General features: G+C 37.2%; 1 protein-coding gene across 1 annotated transcript in view; it reads right to left on the reverse strand.

The window, feature by feature from the left end:
- LOC149064654 (mitochondrial inner membrane protease subunit 2) overlaps positions 1 to 18,409 on the reverse strand; it is a 102,308-nt gene extending 83,899 nt beyond the window's left edge. The window contains exons 1-3 of the mRNA XM_089254767.1: positions 18,212 to 18,409; positions 15,868 to 16,001; positions 14,149 to 14,252 (exon numbers count right to left, since the gene is read on the reverse strand). Of these exons, the coding sequence (XP_089110893.1) occupies positions 14,149 to 14,252; positions 15,868 to 15,987 (224 nt within the window). The 5' untranslated portion in view covers positions 15,988 to 16,001; positions 18,212 to 18,409. The remainder of the gene's footprint in view (positions 1 to 14,148; positions 14,253 to 15,867; positions 16,002 to 18,211) is intronic.
- Positions 18,410 to 18,810: the final 401 nt, after the last annotated feature.

Consider the following 18,810-nt stretch of genomic DNA (forward strand, 5'->3'; position numbering starts at 1 on the left):
TTCAAAGTAACGCTTAGATGAGAATTTATTTCACTTTTCTGAGAAAAAAGCAGATGCAACGAATCTCAAATAAACAGATTTAAATTGTTTGAAATGTGACAATACGCCATTTTAGATTTTTTTCCCCCCTTTAATGTCCGCCACATTGTTCTTGCAGGGTAGGAAAAGTGCATTGAAACTATTTGAGGATTCTGCAGGCCTGTTAATAAGAAACACGTACAATATCAGTAAAAAAAACCTTTAAAAAGTTGCTGGTGGTGTCAATCTTAAAGGAAATCTCAATACATTGATTGGATATAGAAACCAATAAGAAAATCAAACTACGATAAGACCTTGTTAAATACTTTCAAAATTATGTTTTCCTTTGTTAAATTGGAAGGATACGAATACTTGAGATTGAAACAACTGTAATGTTGTCTTACTATGCGAGAAGACGTTCTAAGTGTGAACGTTATAAGCGGGATCAACTGTATATGGGGAGGGGACTTAATTTCAAAGAAGTTTCAGTTGTGCAGTTTTCGCATTATAAGTTTTGACGCGGCCTCTCAGCAGCTGTTAAAAACCTTCGTATGGATAGCAGAGAGACATCATCTTTGAATAAGTCACCATTTGGCGGGAGTGTCAGCGATTGCAACACCATCTATAGTAGAAGGCCTCCGCGCGAAGCTCGAGACGTGTGAAGAAGGTCATCTCACCTATAGCCATTGGATATAGCAGGCCGACGTATGCGCCATCTTTATCCCTTGTTGTAGTATATCCAATGACTATAGGTGAGATGAACTTCTGCAGTGACGTCACGAGCTTCGCATGGAGGCCTTCCGCTATAGATGGTATTGACAATTGCGAGCTTTGGCCTGAATTAGGTCCGACCGTCCAGTGCACGGGAAATTCGCACACAAATTCGCCTTTGTAACCTAGTGTGCTCACCCGGCAAGTGAGAGGACGTGGGTTCCATTCTCCGCAAGGGCAGTTAAATTTTTTCTTTTTCCTAAATATATCTTCGCATCAGCCAGCTGTTAAAAACTTTCGTATGGTGTCATCCTCCCTTCTTTTATTTTCCCAGCAGTAACTGCCAACACCACTATATTTCTTTTCAGCAGAGACAATGGATCTGAACTCCCCGCCCCCCCCCCAAAATTCATATAAAATACCCCGCAGCTGTCACTCTTTATTCAAATTTTTTACCCCAACAAACGTTTTATCAGTGTCCGGCTGAGAATAGCTTCGTGCTTCACTATATGGCTATCTATCTGTAATTTCTGTCAAATTGCCAATGAATGGTCAACAAATCTTTTGTCTGCCTTTTTAATGGCAGACTCTTTCTATGAAAAGTCATGGAATACACACAATTTCCTGTCTTTACAGTTCCATTTTGCTGAAGCCTCTTCTATAGTTTGTGTCATGGCTAGGGATACGTAAATTTCGCAAAAAAAAAAGTTTTAAAATCAGAAATTTCGCATTTATTCGCAAAAACAATTTAAATCAGAAATTTCGCATTTATTCGCAAAAAAAAATTTAAATCAGAAATTTCGCATTCCAAACGGCAAATTTTACATTCGTTCACAGAAAAAAAAACTCTCGAATACAAAAAACATGGCTGAAATAAAAAAATTTCGCATTTGAAATAAAAATCGGCCATATTACTGGAAAGAGTTAAAGTACTGAGTTGAAAGCAACATTAGTAATTAAAAAAAACTTATTTTTTCAATACATTTTATTTTTTTTTGCTTTGAAAAAAAAAGAAAAAATGCCATTAAAAGTTTAATGCCAGTAAGTTTGAAACACTGTTTTAATTTTCATGGCGCTTCTCGGAACAGCATTTGAACGGCGTCCCAAAACAGTTAAATTAGTTTCAACTATCTGTTACCTGTCCCATACATCCATGTCCTTTAGAGCTGTATTTGACATGTATTGTTCCTTCCTTATTTTAAAGGTCAACAAAATATGACAGCATTTTGAAATAATCCCTGAATGTCTGCCCTCAGAGAAAACATGATTGAATCATGCATATGAAATAAATGTTAATAAAATTTATGCAAATGTAGAATTAATCATCAGAATGTGATATTCGTAGATAAAAGCCCCAGAATTAAATAAGGAAAAGCAAAGAACGTGGAACGAAAAACATCGTGATTCTGTATTAGAAATAATTTTTCTCCTCTGGGATTAACTTGTCTTCTATCTCATTATTTCATCTTTTAATGGAAATATTTGCATATTTATATCTTTCCTTCATCTGGTATAACTGACAGTTTAATTATAAATTTGAAGAAAAATTATATAAAATAATAATGAGAAATACAGAATATTGAAGGATTTTAAAAGAAGAAATAAAAATTGAAAGAATACCAAAGAGTGGAGAAAAAATTTCAGAGTATGTAGAAGAAAGAACATAGAAATCAATAATACAAAAAGGATGAATGATTCAAATACACTCATGTCCATAAATTAAGGATAATGCCAGCTCCGGCAAATAAAGGTTCAGAAACAAAACAAACGTTACTTATTCATAAAGCCCATTTATTAAACAAAAGATAAAGAACAAAAACGATGGTTTATGTATGATACCATTCATAAAAACTACGATTTTTGCTCCCTGGAGCAATTGTAAAAAAATATCTCCTTTACAAAAACTTACTATTAAATGGTTGGTATGATGGTTAATACATTGTATGTCTCCCATGCGATGAAATACCAACGCCTAGGCATGCTGAGTATCAAATTATCGATCTAATCTTGGGGAAGATCACTCCACTCAGCAAGCAATGCTCTCCGAAGTTCCGGTACACATGTAGGAGGTGGTTGATGGGCTGCAACTCGTCGGCCAAGCATGTCCCACGCATGCTCTATCGGATTCAAGTCAGGTGAGAATGCTGGCCATTCCATACGGGTTATATCCTCAGATTCAAGGCATTCGTTTACGATGTTTGTTCGGTGAGGACGGGCGTTGTCATTCATAAACACAAATTCCGCGCCCATGGCACCCCTAAACAAACGTACGTGTTGTTCCAGAATGATGTGCCGATAAATTTGGGCTTTCATGGTTCCGGTTTGAACATGCAGATCTGTTCTGGAACCCAGTATAATTCCACCCCAAACGAGCAATGCTGCACCACCGTAACGGTGTCGTTCAATGATGTTGTGTTGGTGGTAACGGGTACCTGGCGTTCCCCATATGAAAGTCCGACGTGAATCAGAGTGCAAGCTAAACCTGGACTCGTCGGAAAACATCACACAAGCCCACTGTGACGATGTCCACATTGCATGTTCTCTACTCCAGGCTAATCGCTGCCGACAGTGAATTGCCGTGAGCGGAACACATCTGACAGGCCTGCGAGCATATAGACCAATATCTCCCAAACGTCTGTACACGGTTTGCCTTCAAACTGTGGTACCCGTGGCTGCAGATAGCTGACGAGACAGGTCGGATGCTGTGCTCCGTCTGCTTCTTTTGGCAGTTACTGCCAAATACCGGTCTTCATTCGGCGTTGTAACTCGGGGGCGACCTGTACTGTAACGTCTACTGACATTTCCGTTATCTTGGAATCGTTGCCAAAGCCTAGAGATGACACTTTGGGCAATTCCAAGCTCCTCGAATACTTCCATCTGAGTACGCCCACATTCCAGGCGGCCGATAATTCTACCAAGTAAAAAATCATCCACATGCGTCCTCTGTGTCCTAACTATTCGCTTATGGCACTGAGCGCCTTACTCTTGTGAATAATTTCACTTCTTTGCCACCATTCCTTATATACCCCCCTCTTACACTCTCGTCATTGTGACGTACTATCGGTATCATCTGGTGGCTTCCTGAAATTTGCATATCATTCTTGCAGATGTGTGTGATAATTCTACAGGTGAAATTTTTACTTTAGATTTCGATTTCCGTGTGATTATGAATTATCCTTAATTTATGGACATGAGTGTACAATAAAACCTAATTCAGACACTTACGGTTCAATTGAAACCTGTCCAAGTTGAACAAGAGTCCAAGATATAGAGGTACATACAGGATTATGGCCGGTTCCATTCAAAACCATCCAATAAAGGGGAATACAGTGGTGTCTGAACTGACAGATTGAATAGATTGAACCGAGCTCGATCCAGCTCTGCCGCTTGAGCGTTATAAGCTCATTGGCTTAGAGGGCGTGGTTATTTATGGCCGGAATTATTTCCGCCCATAGAACCGTCCAGAATAAAAAAAAACGGAGGAAAGTTCGGGGTGGGGGGGGGGGGGAAACATTAAATGGGTACCCGTATTTGATGCTGTTTTTTCCCAACTTCCTTCGTTTTTCCGGACAATATTTCCAAAACAGGCAACCCTAGTTCTTGTGGCACTTAGTTTAATCTAAAAATATATCAACATTTACACGCAGTAGTCACTATCCGCTACCATACGAAGGTTTTTAACAACTGGTTGTTGCGAAGATATATTTTGGAAAGAGAGAAAATTCAACTGTCCCTGCGGGGAGTCGAACCCACGTCCTTTCACTTTCCGGGAGAACGCCCTAGACTACAGAGGCACCGAATCTCTCAATCTTTCCTTTGAGCTCGTGTACACTGAAAGGGACCGTACATGGACGGCCAGACCAGACTCAGGTCAAAGATTCCCAGCAGGGGCAGTTGAATTTTCTCTCTTTCCAAAATATATCTTGGCAACAGCCAGTTGTTAAAAACCTTCCAATGGTAGCGGAGAGTGACGTCATCCTTGTATAAGTCGCCACCTGGTGGCAGCGTCAGCAGTTGTGAGCTTGACCCGAGTCTGGTCCGGCCCTTTATGTACGGTCTTGTCTACGCTCATGTACGGTCCCTTTCAGTGTACACGAGCTCCAACGAAAGATTGAGAGATTCGGTGCCTCGGTAGTCTAGGGCGTTCTCCCGGAAAGTGAAAGGACGTGGGTTCGATCGGATGCTTACGTACCTGTCACCTGTCAGAGTCGTATCTAGACGTATCAGGGGTCCCATATCAAGTCAACTGCACACATTCCCCATACCATCACAGAGCCTCCACCAGCTTGAACAGTCCCGTGTTGACATGTAGGGTCCATGGATTCATGAGGTTGTCTCCATACCCGTACACGTCCATCAGCTCGAAGCAATTGGAACCGAGACTCGTCAGACCAGGCAACGTGTTTCCAGTCCTCAACAGTCCAATGTCGGTGTTGTCGGGCCCAGGCGAGGCGTAAAGCTTTGTGTCGTGCAGTCATCAAGGGTACACGAGTGGGCCTTCGGCTCCGAAAGCCCATATCGATGATGTTTCGTTGAATGGTTCGCACGCTGACACTTGTTGATGGCCCAGCATTGAAATCTGCAGCAATTTGCGGAAGGGTTGCACGTCTGTCACGTTTAATGATTCTCGTCAGTCGTCGTTGGTCCCGTTCTTGCATGATCTTTTTCCGGTCGCAGCGATGTCATAGATTTAATTTCTTACCGGATTCCCGATATTCACGGTACACTCGTGAAATGGTCGTACGTGAAAATCCAAATTTCATCGCTACCTCGGAGATGCTATGTCCAATCTCTCGTGCGCCGACTATAACACCACGTTCAAACTCACTCAAATCTCGATAACCTGCCATTGTAGCAGCAGCAACCGATCTAACAACTATGCCAGAACACTTGTTGTGTTATATAGGCGTTGCCGACCGCAGCGTCGCCGTACTCTGATTGGTTCCATATCTCTTTATTTGCATACGCATGCCTGTACCAGTTTTTCTGGCTCTTAAGTTTATATAAAATTTTTTTTAATTTTTGCATTTCTCTCAAATATTAAGGATGAAACTATCACAATTGAATTTTAGCCGGCGATTTGCTGTATTTAACTTCAACTTTCAAAATGGGCCAGAAAGTAAAACACCTCGTACATGTGCGAGGGCTACTCCGAAAAGTTTTAGCGGCTCTCAGAGACAGCATGACTATTATTAAGTTGATCTATATTTACATGCATTGAAAGAACAATGAAAACACATTCATGTCCTAACTCTTATTTTTTCAATACAATATTTTTTTTTGCTTTGAAAAAAAAAATTCCACTAAACGTTTAATGCCATAAAGTTTAAAACATTGTTTTAATTTTAGTGGCGCTCCTCGAAACAGTATTTGAACGGCGTTCCTAAATTATTTTTGAGTAACAGAGCCTTATAGTAACCAATGAGTTCAGCAAGAGTGGAACTATCTTGGTTTCACTATATTGTTTTCTAGATTGAAGGGCTTGGACAGCCGCTTTCGTTCCGGTTTTCAGATTCGTTCTAGTCCGAAGGGCTATAACAGCCGCTTTTATTCGGGTTTGCAGTTTCGTACTGCTTGGAAGGTCTTCGACAGCCGCTTCAGTTCAGATTTGCAGTTTTGTTCGGGTTTGAAGGGCTGGGACAGCGCCGCTTTCTTTACTGTTCGCTTATTACTTACACTTACGCACAGTAACTTACATTCATATGCGTGCCAGGGCGGCAACTACTTTCGCTCTTGTTTGCGTGGCGGGAGTGCCACTTTCGTTCTAGTTTGCGAAGGTGGCAGACACTATCCGACCCTTAAGGCCTCCTCACACGAGGATACTCAATTTGAACTCTAGCAGCCACAACTTGAGAATTGAAATAAGTTGTTCATCAATATTTTTTCTTAACATGGAAGTTATAATGAACATATTTTTATTTTATACAAAAATTGCCACGTTTTTAAGACAAATAAATTACACTGGTCGAATGGTCGACGCGTTTCGGCTCTTCAATGGAGAGCCGTCATCAGGACCTCGTGGTCAGAACTCACACGAATGAAGAGTGATGTTTACGTCTGGTCGTCCGAAGAGTTCGCCTTTGTATTTGCTGCGTCCGAGTGGTCTTTGGATGCGAATTGGGGAGCCATCTGTTGTAAAGTGTTGAAAGTTTTTTCACGACTGAGGTTAATAAAGCCTGTCCAAGCTGACGAAATAGGTGGTGTGTTTCTTCCATCATTAACGAGGAAATTCTGGCATGTTCTGATGAAGTATCCCTCGAGAAAATTCAATTCCGAATTGTGTGTTGCTTTTTTAAAAACAAATGCTTTGTCAAAATCAAAATGATGTGAATGTTGCCAGCAGTGTTGGGCAATAGCCGAATTATCCGTCCGTCCCTTCTCAACATGCTTTCGGTGTTCGAGCTCGAACACCGAAAGCATGTTGAGAAGGGACGGACGGATAATTCGGCTATTGCCCAACACTGCTGGCAACATTCACATCATTTTGATTTTATATGTTATTATATATGATATGTTATTATATATGTTCGAGAACTCGAACACCGAAAGCATGTTGAGAAGGGACGGACGGATAATTCGGCTATTGCCCAACACTGCTGGCAACATTCACATCATTTTGATTTTATATGTTATTATATATGATATGTTATTATATATGTTCGAGAACTCGAACACCGAAAGCATGTTGAGAAGGGACGGACGGATAATTCGGCTATTGCCCAACACTGCTGGCAACATTCACATCATTTTGATTTTGACAAAGCATTTGTTTTTAAAAAAGCAACACACAATTCGGAATTGAATTTTCTCGAGGGATACTTCATCAGAACATGCCAGAATTTCCTCGTTAATGATGGAAGAAACACACCACCTATTTCGTCAGCTTGGACAGGCTTTATTAACCTCAGTCGTGAAAAAACTTTCAACACTTTACAACAGATGGCTCCCCAATTCGCATCCAAAGACCACTCGGACGCAGCAAATACAAAGGCGAACTCTTCGGACGACCAGACGTAAACATCACTCTTCATTCGTGTGAGTTCTGACCACGAGGTCCTGATGACGGCTCTCCATTGAAGAGCCGAAACGCGTCGACCATTCGACCAGTGTAATTTATTTGTCTTAAAAACGTGGCAATTTTTGTATAAATTAAAACCAGGCAAAGTTACTCATTTTTTTGTGATAATATTTTTATTTATCGGCATTCAGCTTTGTAATCATTATCAAATTAAAAAATGAATACAATTAAAAAATTCAACATGAGAAAGAATTATCAGACACACCAGAAATTCAGCACACAGATTGTATACCATTAGCGATGCAAATTATTGAAATTTCATCCACCAAATATGTCCAATAAAACTTCGGATTATGAGTAACTTGGTTTATGAGTGATTCGCTCACTAGAAGAGCAAAAATGTTTTGCAAATTCTGGCTTCAATATTTCACAAGACGAGTAAAAGTTTAAGAATTTTCCACCATATTTTGACTTGATAAATTAGATTATTTTTCACAGTACACCTAGGGCACATAACAGATTACTCTACTTAACCGCCCATGCACCTCATAAACAGTCCTCCGGAGAATTTCTAACAAATCGGTACATGCCAGAACATGTCTTGTGTGTGTATGCGTAGTCATATCGTAGGGTTACCAGATTCAAAAACTGAGAAAGGAGGACGTGTGTGAGCATTCTTCATAGCGTCATTTTTCCCAATTTTCACAACAGATTCACTTTCCTTGAAAAAAAAAAGAAACCTACCACCACAATAATTACTTCGAATTAAAATGGAACCGCTGTATATGCTATGGAAATTTGATAAATCCTGTTATTATGTATAATCACTGGTTATTATGCATAGTTACCAACCACTTTTGTAAGTTTAATAAATTTTGTTTTCACATTTACTGGTGATTATGTGTAATCCCCAGCTCATATTTCATAAGTAAGATAAATCGTCAATAAATTATTTAAATTTACCAGAAATTTTGCTCAAATTTCTGTCTAGTATGATGAATTTGATCAGTGATGTTGCTTATGTTTGAAAATATTGAAAAATGTCAAGAAAGCTAACATTACAAAGCTGATAATAATTTATTCATTTGTTTATATTCTCATAAGCACTTATTTTCATTTACCAAATTTTAACATGTATAAGAAACCCTCTCTGCCAAAAAATTGGATCTCAAAATGGGAGGGGTTCCTTACACCTGATAGTACAGCAAAACCCCTCTTAACGGTCACCCCCCTCTTTTACAGCCAAATAATCATTTTTCCCCTTGTATAATAAAAGTATGCATTTCAAACCCCTTATTAACTGTCACCCCTCTTGTACAGATGAATTTTTTTGTCCCGCCAGTGACCGCAGAAAATAGGTTTTACTGTATTATAAATATATCTTTTAATTTTATTTCCAAATTTTAAGCCCAAAAAATCTGGGGGTTCTTTATACACGTTAAAATACTGTAGTTTAGTTTTTATGGCAAAATATGTGTAGCGTATCCTGTGAGGAAAAACTTATAAGTGGTTGAATCTAAGTGATATTTTCACATGACTTCTTCCCTTATTTATATATATTCTACTTCATACTTACAGGGTGATCAGTGAATAAGCCCTTATTTCAAAATTAAATATCTCTACAACAAGGATCAATAGAATTATGCGGTAAACGGTACGTTTATTAGCAAAACTGTAAGAATGTTGTACAGAAATTTCGAAAATTTAGGTTTTTTTTTAATTTTTTAAAATTTTAAAAAAAACAAACAAAACTGGAGATTTTGGAGTTCCGAAAATCCTCATTTGTGTGAAGAGAAACCACTGCATTCGCCTAAAGTTACTGCATGGGCTGCGGTATGCGCCATGTGTGCTGACAAATTGTTTCAAAATTGTAACGTAACGTTCAGTAGTAATCGTTTCTCGCACGAAGAAGGGGCCGATAATGCCTCTGGCGCATACCGCAGCCCATGCAGTAACTTTAGGCGAATGCAGTGGTTTTTCTTCACACAAATGAGGATTTTCGGAACCCCATAATCTCCAGTTTTGTTTTGTTTTTTTAAATTTTAAAAAATTAAAAAAAAAAACTAAATTTTCGAAATTTCAGTACAACATTCTTACAGTTTTGCTAATAAACGTAACGTTTACCGCATAATTTTATTGATCTTTGTTGTAGAGATATTTAATTTTGAAATAAGGGCTTATTCGCTGATCACCCTGTACTAACTTCATTTGGGAATCATGCATAATTACCGGTAAAAGTGACACACACAAATGTAGGAAAAAATCAAACTTACTGAAACGATTTGTGGTTATGCATGATTGAGATCATTTAATGTTACTGTCCATTGGTTAATTTTTTTTCCCTAAGAATTTCAGGCCAGGTGGAAGGAGAAGTAGGATGATGATGGCCAAAGAGCTGTACAATAGTCTTGGACTTGAACCGTCTCTACATTTTGACATGTCTAGCACAGACATTATGAGTTGGAGCAAAAAAGGATCTGTCTCCCCTCACTTTTAATGAATTGTGCCCACCATTTGGTCAGTTTTATTACTGTGCCTAGAGCAAGGAAGGGATTTCCTCTCTACACCTTCATAAGTTTTATTGTTTTTTTAATACTTCAGCTGTTTTCTTGTTTTTGTTTGAAAAATCCTGAAATTCAGGTTTTTCAATCAATCAGCAATGACATTGAACTGTTAGAGCATAAAACTACTAGCCCTTCAATGACATTGGTGTGTGGCTGTAAATAGATTAATAACCTGAATCTGTGATTGAAATTGGTTCATGATGGTAACTCGTGGGGGAAAATTGCCTAAAAAAGGGGTAAATGGGGGAATTTTTTAGCGTTTGTGGAAAATTTTGAGTTTTTATCAAATAAAAAGAATTATTTACTTATTTATTTATTTTTTAATTTTGTGCTTTTCTGAAGCAAAATACATTACTTGGCTATGTATTCTATTCTTGGCTCCACTGTTCTATTTTCACCTATAGATGGCAGCACATTACTTCTGAATTTGTAAGGAAAAACTTGCTCAAAAAGGAAATTTTTGAGGGAAATTTTGGCTCAATGAGATTATTTAGTACAACAAAGAATTTTCTGTTCATTCAATTAGAAATGGTTCAAAATAGTCGAACATAGCATCAACATTTCTCATTATCATATTTTAGTCTGCTAAAACTAATGTTATTTGAGATAGGAATGAAAAATATTTTAGGGCATATTTTTCACTTTACAGGGCATATCTACAGTTTTTTAAGAGCATAAATGCATATTTTATAAAGCATTTTTTAGAAGTTTTGGGAACATAAAATCCTAGTAGCAAAGTTCTGAAAATCAGCTTACGATTAATAAAATTTAGTATGTTCTTTTTTATTTTTATTTTTTTTGCTGAAGGTTTTAAAAAACCTCGTTCATTCACACGGTAAATGCAGTGAAATGCAAAACTAACTATACTCAAGGAACAGGAGAAACGTTCATTATAAAGGAGCTACAGTAATGGATGGAGTATAATAACACTGTAAAAAGTGCATCGGGACCACATAGTTACATTGTTATACAGGGTGATTCTAAATTCATGGGGCAAACTTTAAGAGGTGTTGCAAGACACCTAAATAAGCATTTTTGGTCACAGAATGTGTGGTAAAATCACAATAGCAAAGGCAGTAGAGGCTTTTTTTAATGAATACATAGCAACACTTTACCAAAAGAGAATATCATATTTTTCCGACATATTTTCTGCGGTAGGTACGTGCATTTTGCCCATGCCAAATCTTTCAAGGATGAAGGGGGGGGGGGGAGTGTAATGTTGTAGGCTACCTCATGGTGCAACCTGGGTCAAGTCATTGTACCACTTGTAGGATCCCATAAAGGATCCAGAGAGGGACAATGGGGATGATCACTCCTACCAAGAGCTTAATAATATGCAAAAAAATTGCTGTGTTACATATTTTACAAAGCAATCAAATGAACCTACACAATAAATTGTCTTTCAACACATTTCTCTGGATCTGCGCCTAGCTTGTCATTGTTTGGCATAGAATGACCTTGATGGTTCACACACTGTGTCACAAAATCAAACTGTTGTTCGATTGTAAAAGAGAGAGAAGTTGTTGTTAAAATAAATTTGGTTTTCATTGGTGCATATGCACCTTTGGATTGGATTGGAGTTTGGTTTTTATTCATGTGAGGGCCATCAAGGTTATGCTGCACCAAACAATGACAAGCAGTATGTCTTGTGGTAGATTTTGCATTACCCAAGTTGCATTATGAGGAAGCCTACCACATTACAACCCCCTGCACCCTCTAATGTTTGATAGCACATACTGCAGCAAATATGTCAGAAAAATGTGATATTTGCTTTTGATGAAGTGCTGTTGCACACTCTTTAAAAACACCTTCTATTGCCTTTGCTATTGTGATTTTACGACACATTTTATGACAAAAAATGCTTGTTCAGGTGTCTTCTATCACCTCTTAAAGTTTGTCCCATGCATTTAGAATCACCCTGCATAGGTGAGTACCATTATACAGGGTATTCATTATATAATATTTTCACTGTATTATACATAAGTCACATCATACATATATTCTCTCAAACAAATTTTGTTGAAGTTACTCAATCATGCAATAACTCATGACTTCGTTGCTGTTAGACCCTCTGAATAGCAGTACAAAACATCTAGCCGTGAGTGGTTAGTACACAAAACTCCCATTCAACAAGTTTAAATTTGAATACTAGTGAAAGATGTCAAATTCCCTGGATGGATCATGCTGAGCCCTTGGGAATACGTGAAGATCACGTTGTTATTATTTAAAAAAAAATCATAACCATTCACAATAATTGTTTGAACTATAGGTTCATTTTTATAAGCCCTTGTATACATAAAAAGCACATTGTGCGACAATAACATTTTTTTAGAGACAGAAAACTGTCTATTGCTTGTTGTTTTCAACCCGGCAATAGTTATAGCTTGGTGAAAGGTGAAGATACTGAGGTGTTGTGACTGCCTTCTACCCAGCATTTAATGATGGGGGCCAACTTGTCTAAAATACAGGGTGTCCCAGAACTTTACTGCCAAAATGAGAGAGATAATAGTGCACTTCAAAACAAATAAAAATGGTAATTTTGCAACAGAACCCAAGGTCACAAACCACTTATATGGAGGATATGTGCATTACCCCACTTCAGAAGTCGTCAAAATAGGGCAACTTCGCTCAAATCAGTAGGAGAGTGAGAAGGAAATTACTTCATTCAAGTTACAGGCAATCACAGAAGGAAAGAAATATATTGGTTTTTTTTTTCTTATGAGAGCGCAGGGAAAAATGCTTTCCCTCTCATTCCCAATGTTATTTTCTGACTCTTTTTCTTTGTTTTTTTCATAAATTTACCAAAAATAGTATCTTAAATTCCAATGGAAAAATTATATGTACTGACGAGTATTTTAACCTTCCTCATTTTAGTGATGGAGGCACCTGAGGCGCCCTGTATATATATTGACATTATCATCACCATTGTTTTCCCTGCCCACAGAAAAATTGGCAGATTACTTTATTTATTCTGCAACAACAAAAAAAATGGCTAAGCAACATTTATGATTTCAGACATGATATAAAGGAAATCTGAATTTTTGCCATAACATATCTTTAGGTTCAATACACTGTCTTTTGTGCATTCATGTCGAGTAGATCCTACTACTGTACTGATGCTATCAAATTTGACTTTGAGATAGCATCTTTTATTTTATTTATTTTTGTTTTTTGCGCTCCTGCTGTGTCAGTATAAACATGACCACTCCATCATTAGTGAGCAATAAGTAAGAACAAGAAAGTAGTGACACGATTTTTCAGGTTGGGGGATGTGTCAGTGGTTGAAATTCATTAGTGACTTTAACACAATATAAGGTGTGGATCAGTACAAGTGGATATTTCGCCAGTGACTAATCTGAGTTTTACATCAAATACTGAGGCCAACTGTCAAAAAAAGTGCTGCGCATGACAACGTATACCCACACACACACCTGGCAAACTTATTGAAAGCGCCCTTTTTTGTGGTGCTGAAACAACTTGACTACACCACAGGCCTTGCCCTTTTGATTATCATGTCTCTAGCACACTCAAAGATACTTTGCGAGGTATTCAATTTTCTACAGAACAATATGCAGAGCAGAATGCAACAGTATATAAATTGTTTGACAACCAACAGAGAACCTTCTTCTCTGCAGGAATACCCACTCAAGGTGAGGTGGTGGACGACTGAACCAGAAAAGGAAAAAGACTAACACAAGTTTATAAGGAACAATAACATATTAAACCTTTTGCATTCATGCAAATAAATTGAGAAATAAAAATTAAGAGTGGAGAATATTTCTCTCACTTTTGCACAAGACATTTCAATGTATTCAAAAATAATAGAAATAGACTTACATCAGAGACACTATATCTCCATGTTTGATATCATAATTTCTTAATGCCCATTTGTTCAAGAAGACAAAATCACAAGTGTTCTTTTCACTGGGATTTAGCGATGGCTAAAAGAAAAAAAGATATGTATTATGTAGTAAAAGTGAATAACTGAGAGAATAATACATAATTTTAGTATTTTTGAAAGAAACCAAACAAAACATGAACACTGTTCTGGAAACCTTAAAATCTTATTCATAACTGTGTCATTTGAGCGCTGTTCACAAGATATCTCGCTTGCTTAAAAGCCTCTAATTTTAGCATTGACAATCCCAGATATGTGAAAGTAAAAATAAACTGTGCCAATGAAACAAGAATTGTTTGTGACCGCAGTTTAGTCAAATGATTGGTGACGCTCATCCAGCTTTTATTTTTCTGATTCTGGCACTATTGCATTGCTTTACAATGTTATTATTTTCCTTGAAATAATTGCAATGGATCAAAAAATTATGGAGAATTTTCAAGGCAAAATAATGGCTTCAAGTGACCAAGTTTCAGCCAAATAATTTATTTTCATATCAAGTTTCTCACTTTGACAGTAATTTAAAAAAATTTCGCTAAAACTGCTTAACTTTTTTGCGAATAATGATCTGAGGTCAACACATTAATTGGATACTTTTTCTAATTGGAAGTAAGCCTCTAGGATCAATGGTTCACCAGTAAAATACAGCAAGGGACATTATGGAATCACTCTATATAAATAATGGATTTCTCTATAGTTTTTTTCACATAACTTCGCAATATTAATGGGTGCCGTAGGCCAGGTTGATGAGATATTTGCCTACTGTACCAAAGGATGTTTAGGGGTGTTGCAAGTTTGATACCCAACTAGTCTTTGTTCAGATCTTTCCTGACTAAGAGGTATAATTCAAATGGCAAGTAAAATGAACTAATGAAAATGGCCACAGAACAAGCGGCTATCGTAGTAAGTCTTTACATAAGAAAAACAGTCCATCAACAAAAGAAAATTAACTACCCAAAAACTCAATTAGAAAGATGTTTTTTAATTGAGTTTTTGGGTAGTTAATTAATTTGGGCCTAACAAAAGAGATTCCATGTTTCTAAATGCAATATTGCTAATATAACAATTCAAAAAATGCAGAAAAGGTGAGAAAGAACGGCATAAACTAACAAACGATGCTCCTTTCCCTTGTTTATTCTGTTCTTTACCAACTTTTCTCTAATTTTTGAATTCAAATATCTCTGCGAATATTGCATTTAGAAACATGATACTACTTTTTTGTTTTCTTTTTTTTTTTGCCTCAGGAGAGACAGGAGCAGCAACTTTCTAATTGGGTGCACAGGGAGTTCATATAAAAAGGTTTTTTTTTCATTTTAATAACTATACAACCTCTTAAAATATGAATGGCATATCTGATGTCTATACGGTGATGAATAGACTGCATTTGGATACTTTTTCTAATTCGAAGTGTGCCTCTAAAATCAACGGTTCACCAGTAAAATGTGGCTCAGGAAATTATGAAATCACCTGGCACATATATTATTTATATCCATTCCAATATTACCATATTACGGCGAAGTTTTACTTTGGGATGTAAGCAACTTTTAAGAATAAATTTGATAATTAATGTTAAATAAGCTACCACCATGGGACTATGCATGAATAGGCAATCATTCTTGAACTAATGACCATGTATGAGACTAATAAATTCATGAAATTACCTGCATTGAAACGCCTTCAACTTTAGCGATGTATCCGACGTGGTCTAGAAATGTTACTGTCACAGGCACACTAATAACAAAGTTACGCAAGGTGCGTTTGATGAATACAATCCAAGCCATAGTGCTGATGATGCCTGAAAACATGAGAGAAAGAGAAATGAATTCATTTTGAATTCAATTTAGTATATTTCATATAGATAAACCAGCCACCATGCGGCGCTCATGTGGACATGATGATGGACTCACATCACATTGACCCAGATGTGAACCCCATTAATGGCATAGTGGTGGTTCGCTGAAGTTTGTTTTCTGTAGTTTTTCCCAATTTCAAGGCACGAATGGGAGCAAATCTTTCATTTAGAAAAAGTCTCCCTACAGAGACCAATCCGGACCACAACGTTTAAAAAATCCATGCATTATACGACAGGCAAAATAATCTGCTGAAATTTTTACTTCTGAATTCAGAAGACAGATGGCAGCACTCCCCTCAGACATTAAGTACAGAACACCTACATACCACATTCCAACATGTCCCAATTCATTGGAAGCTCCTCAGAAGAATATTTACAAAGTGCACGTGTGGTTTGGTAGTAGTAGCCAATGAGCCATCATGCTACATGTATTTGTAGTTGTTCATGATCATATGACTTTTTAGTATAAAAGTTATTCTTTCGGAATTGGACATGGCATCCCACATTGACAAAGCAATAGCTAAAATTGCCTTATGGTAATAGATCCTGTGCTGTGTTTACTGCATTGGTTTAATCCAACGGTAAGATTTGATGAGTTTGGTACAATGAATACTTGATTTTTGGGTGTGTTTCGCCAACCAGTTGTTAAAGTAGTATTTGCAATCAGGACTCAATATACATTGGAACTCCCCTCCCCACCTCGTCATCTGCCTGATGGTTTAACAACCAGTTTGCTACGGATTCCACTACTGGGGTTCAGTCATACATACCCATACATGCATCTCATACACATTCTTTTGTGGAATTTCTAACGCATCGGTACATGTTGGAATGTGTGTCCTGAGTTTTTATGTGTGGACCCTAACATATTTATGTTATGAGAGTAACGCTTGTTTTTGTTTTTTTCCTAATGAAGCCATCAGTCTTCTACATTTTAAAGTGAAATGGTAAATGCTTGAATTTTCATATTATGTATCATGTTGTAGGACTGCCCACTCTCTGTGGATTTTTTCAAATGGGAGATCAGCTCATACACATGCCTCAAAGTTGGAAAACCACAGAAAACACACTCCAGCCAACCACCACTGTGCCGTCAACTGGGTTTGAGCCTGGCTTGTCGTAGATGAAATAAAAGGAAAAATTCTCAATGTACAGTGTAATGCTGCTTGGCGATTATGATTTTTTCTATTTTGGTACTATTTGCTAGTGTTACTAGCAGAACAATAGGTACACTCAATAGCATTTTAAAATGTGCCAGAGAGGAAATGGTTTACAATACATCACTGTTTTTACATAGTCAAAAACTTGGTGACGAAAAGGTATGCTGCATACTGATTATCCTGCTCATAACATTTTTCAAAAAATTGCACAGGAAAAAAATTTGAAAAGTGGGAAAAACGCTTTAAATGGGAAATACTTAATGAATATTAACATATTAGCTGGAATTGTGTGGGACCATGTAAATAAAAATCATACTAAGCAGGAAAACATTTTGAATAGTAACATTATAAGCAGGGTCCACTATGTTGGGAATTAGCCAATAAAATGCTTCTAAAAGAGTGAGCTATCTTGTCAATGCCTCTTCTTCCTAACCAGAACATGGCCCGCTGCTCTGTCTCAATGTCAATGCTGATGAAAGAGTTCAAGTAATTGCTTTTAGCGAGAATAGTTGACCAAAGTAGATTTTTAGGTTGTTGAGAATGATGCTAATTAAGAAAATCCACTAAATGATCACAAAATTGCAAATTTCCAATGAATTTTAAACAGTTTTTTCGGTGGAAATACTTGATAAACTGTGAGTTAGGACCTAGCATGTGTTCAATTGATTGGCGTAATATGTTTTAAATATTCATGCTACGTGTATTTCTCTCATTTTTTCAAACTCAGCACAACTCCGGTCTAATGCCAATTTAATACCGAATGAGTATCCAAAAAATGAAAACATGAATGAAGCATTCATGTGTACGTAACAATCTGATTGGTATCGAGTATATTGTGAGTGGAATTTTAGTGCTGCCATTTGTTTTTCGATCTGATATACTACATGTATTTTACATGTAATCGATTCAATTAATAAATTCAAACATATCCAAATCAAAAAATAATAATAAATTTTAGCAAAATTTAGCCAAGCCTCCCGCAACAACATTTACCGGATTACGACGCAGTCAATAAATTATAAAGATGAGCCTCATTTCAGTTGATACCATGGCTTTGAAGCACATTAAGTTCTCGTGCTCATTACGTAATCAACGCACGTGGATGTACATCGCCTCTCAACGATTTTCGATGAAGTTTTGACGTTGTTTACATGCACGTGGTTTCGGTTGGTTGTTTTGATGCCACCTCTCACTTTCTAAAAGAAAAGTAGCAGGGGGAATAAACTGAAAAAAAAGAGTCCAGCCCGACCAAATGACACATTTGGAGTCGACCGTAATATCCGGATGACCATTCCTCCCGTAATTTTACATCCTGTTTTGTTTTTTTTCTACAAATTTGTCGATTTTTTTTTTTCAAGTATTTTCCATGAGGTCTGATTGAATTTTCATTCTTTATTTATAAAACAAGGATTGAAATTATTTTCTAACTCATAAATTATCAACTACAAATAAAAATATTAATTCCACACACTTTTCATGTTAAACGTTTTAATTCGTGCCCCGCCATTAGCAGTTTTTCAATGATTTCAGCTATAGTTGGAGATTTCTTTTTTGGACCTTCAGCATAACTTTTGGCGATACTTTTGGCGGTA

This window comes from Pholcus phalangioides, unplaced genomic scaffold (assembly GCF_987345545.1).
Source record: "Pholcus phalangioides strain wild (caught in Gottingen) unplaced genomic scaffold, Ppha-v1.0 ptg000042l_1, whole genome shotgun sequence".
Classification (NCBI taxonomy): Eukaryota; Metazoa; Arthropoda; class Arachnida; order Araneae; family Pholcidae; genus Pholcus; species Pholcus phalangioides.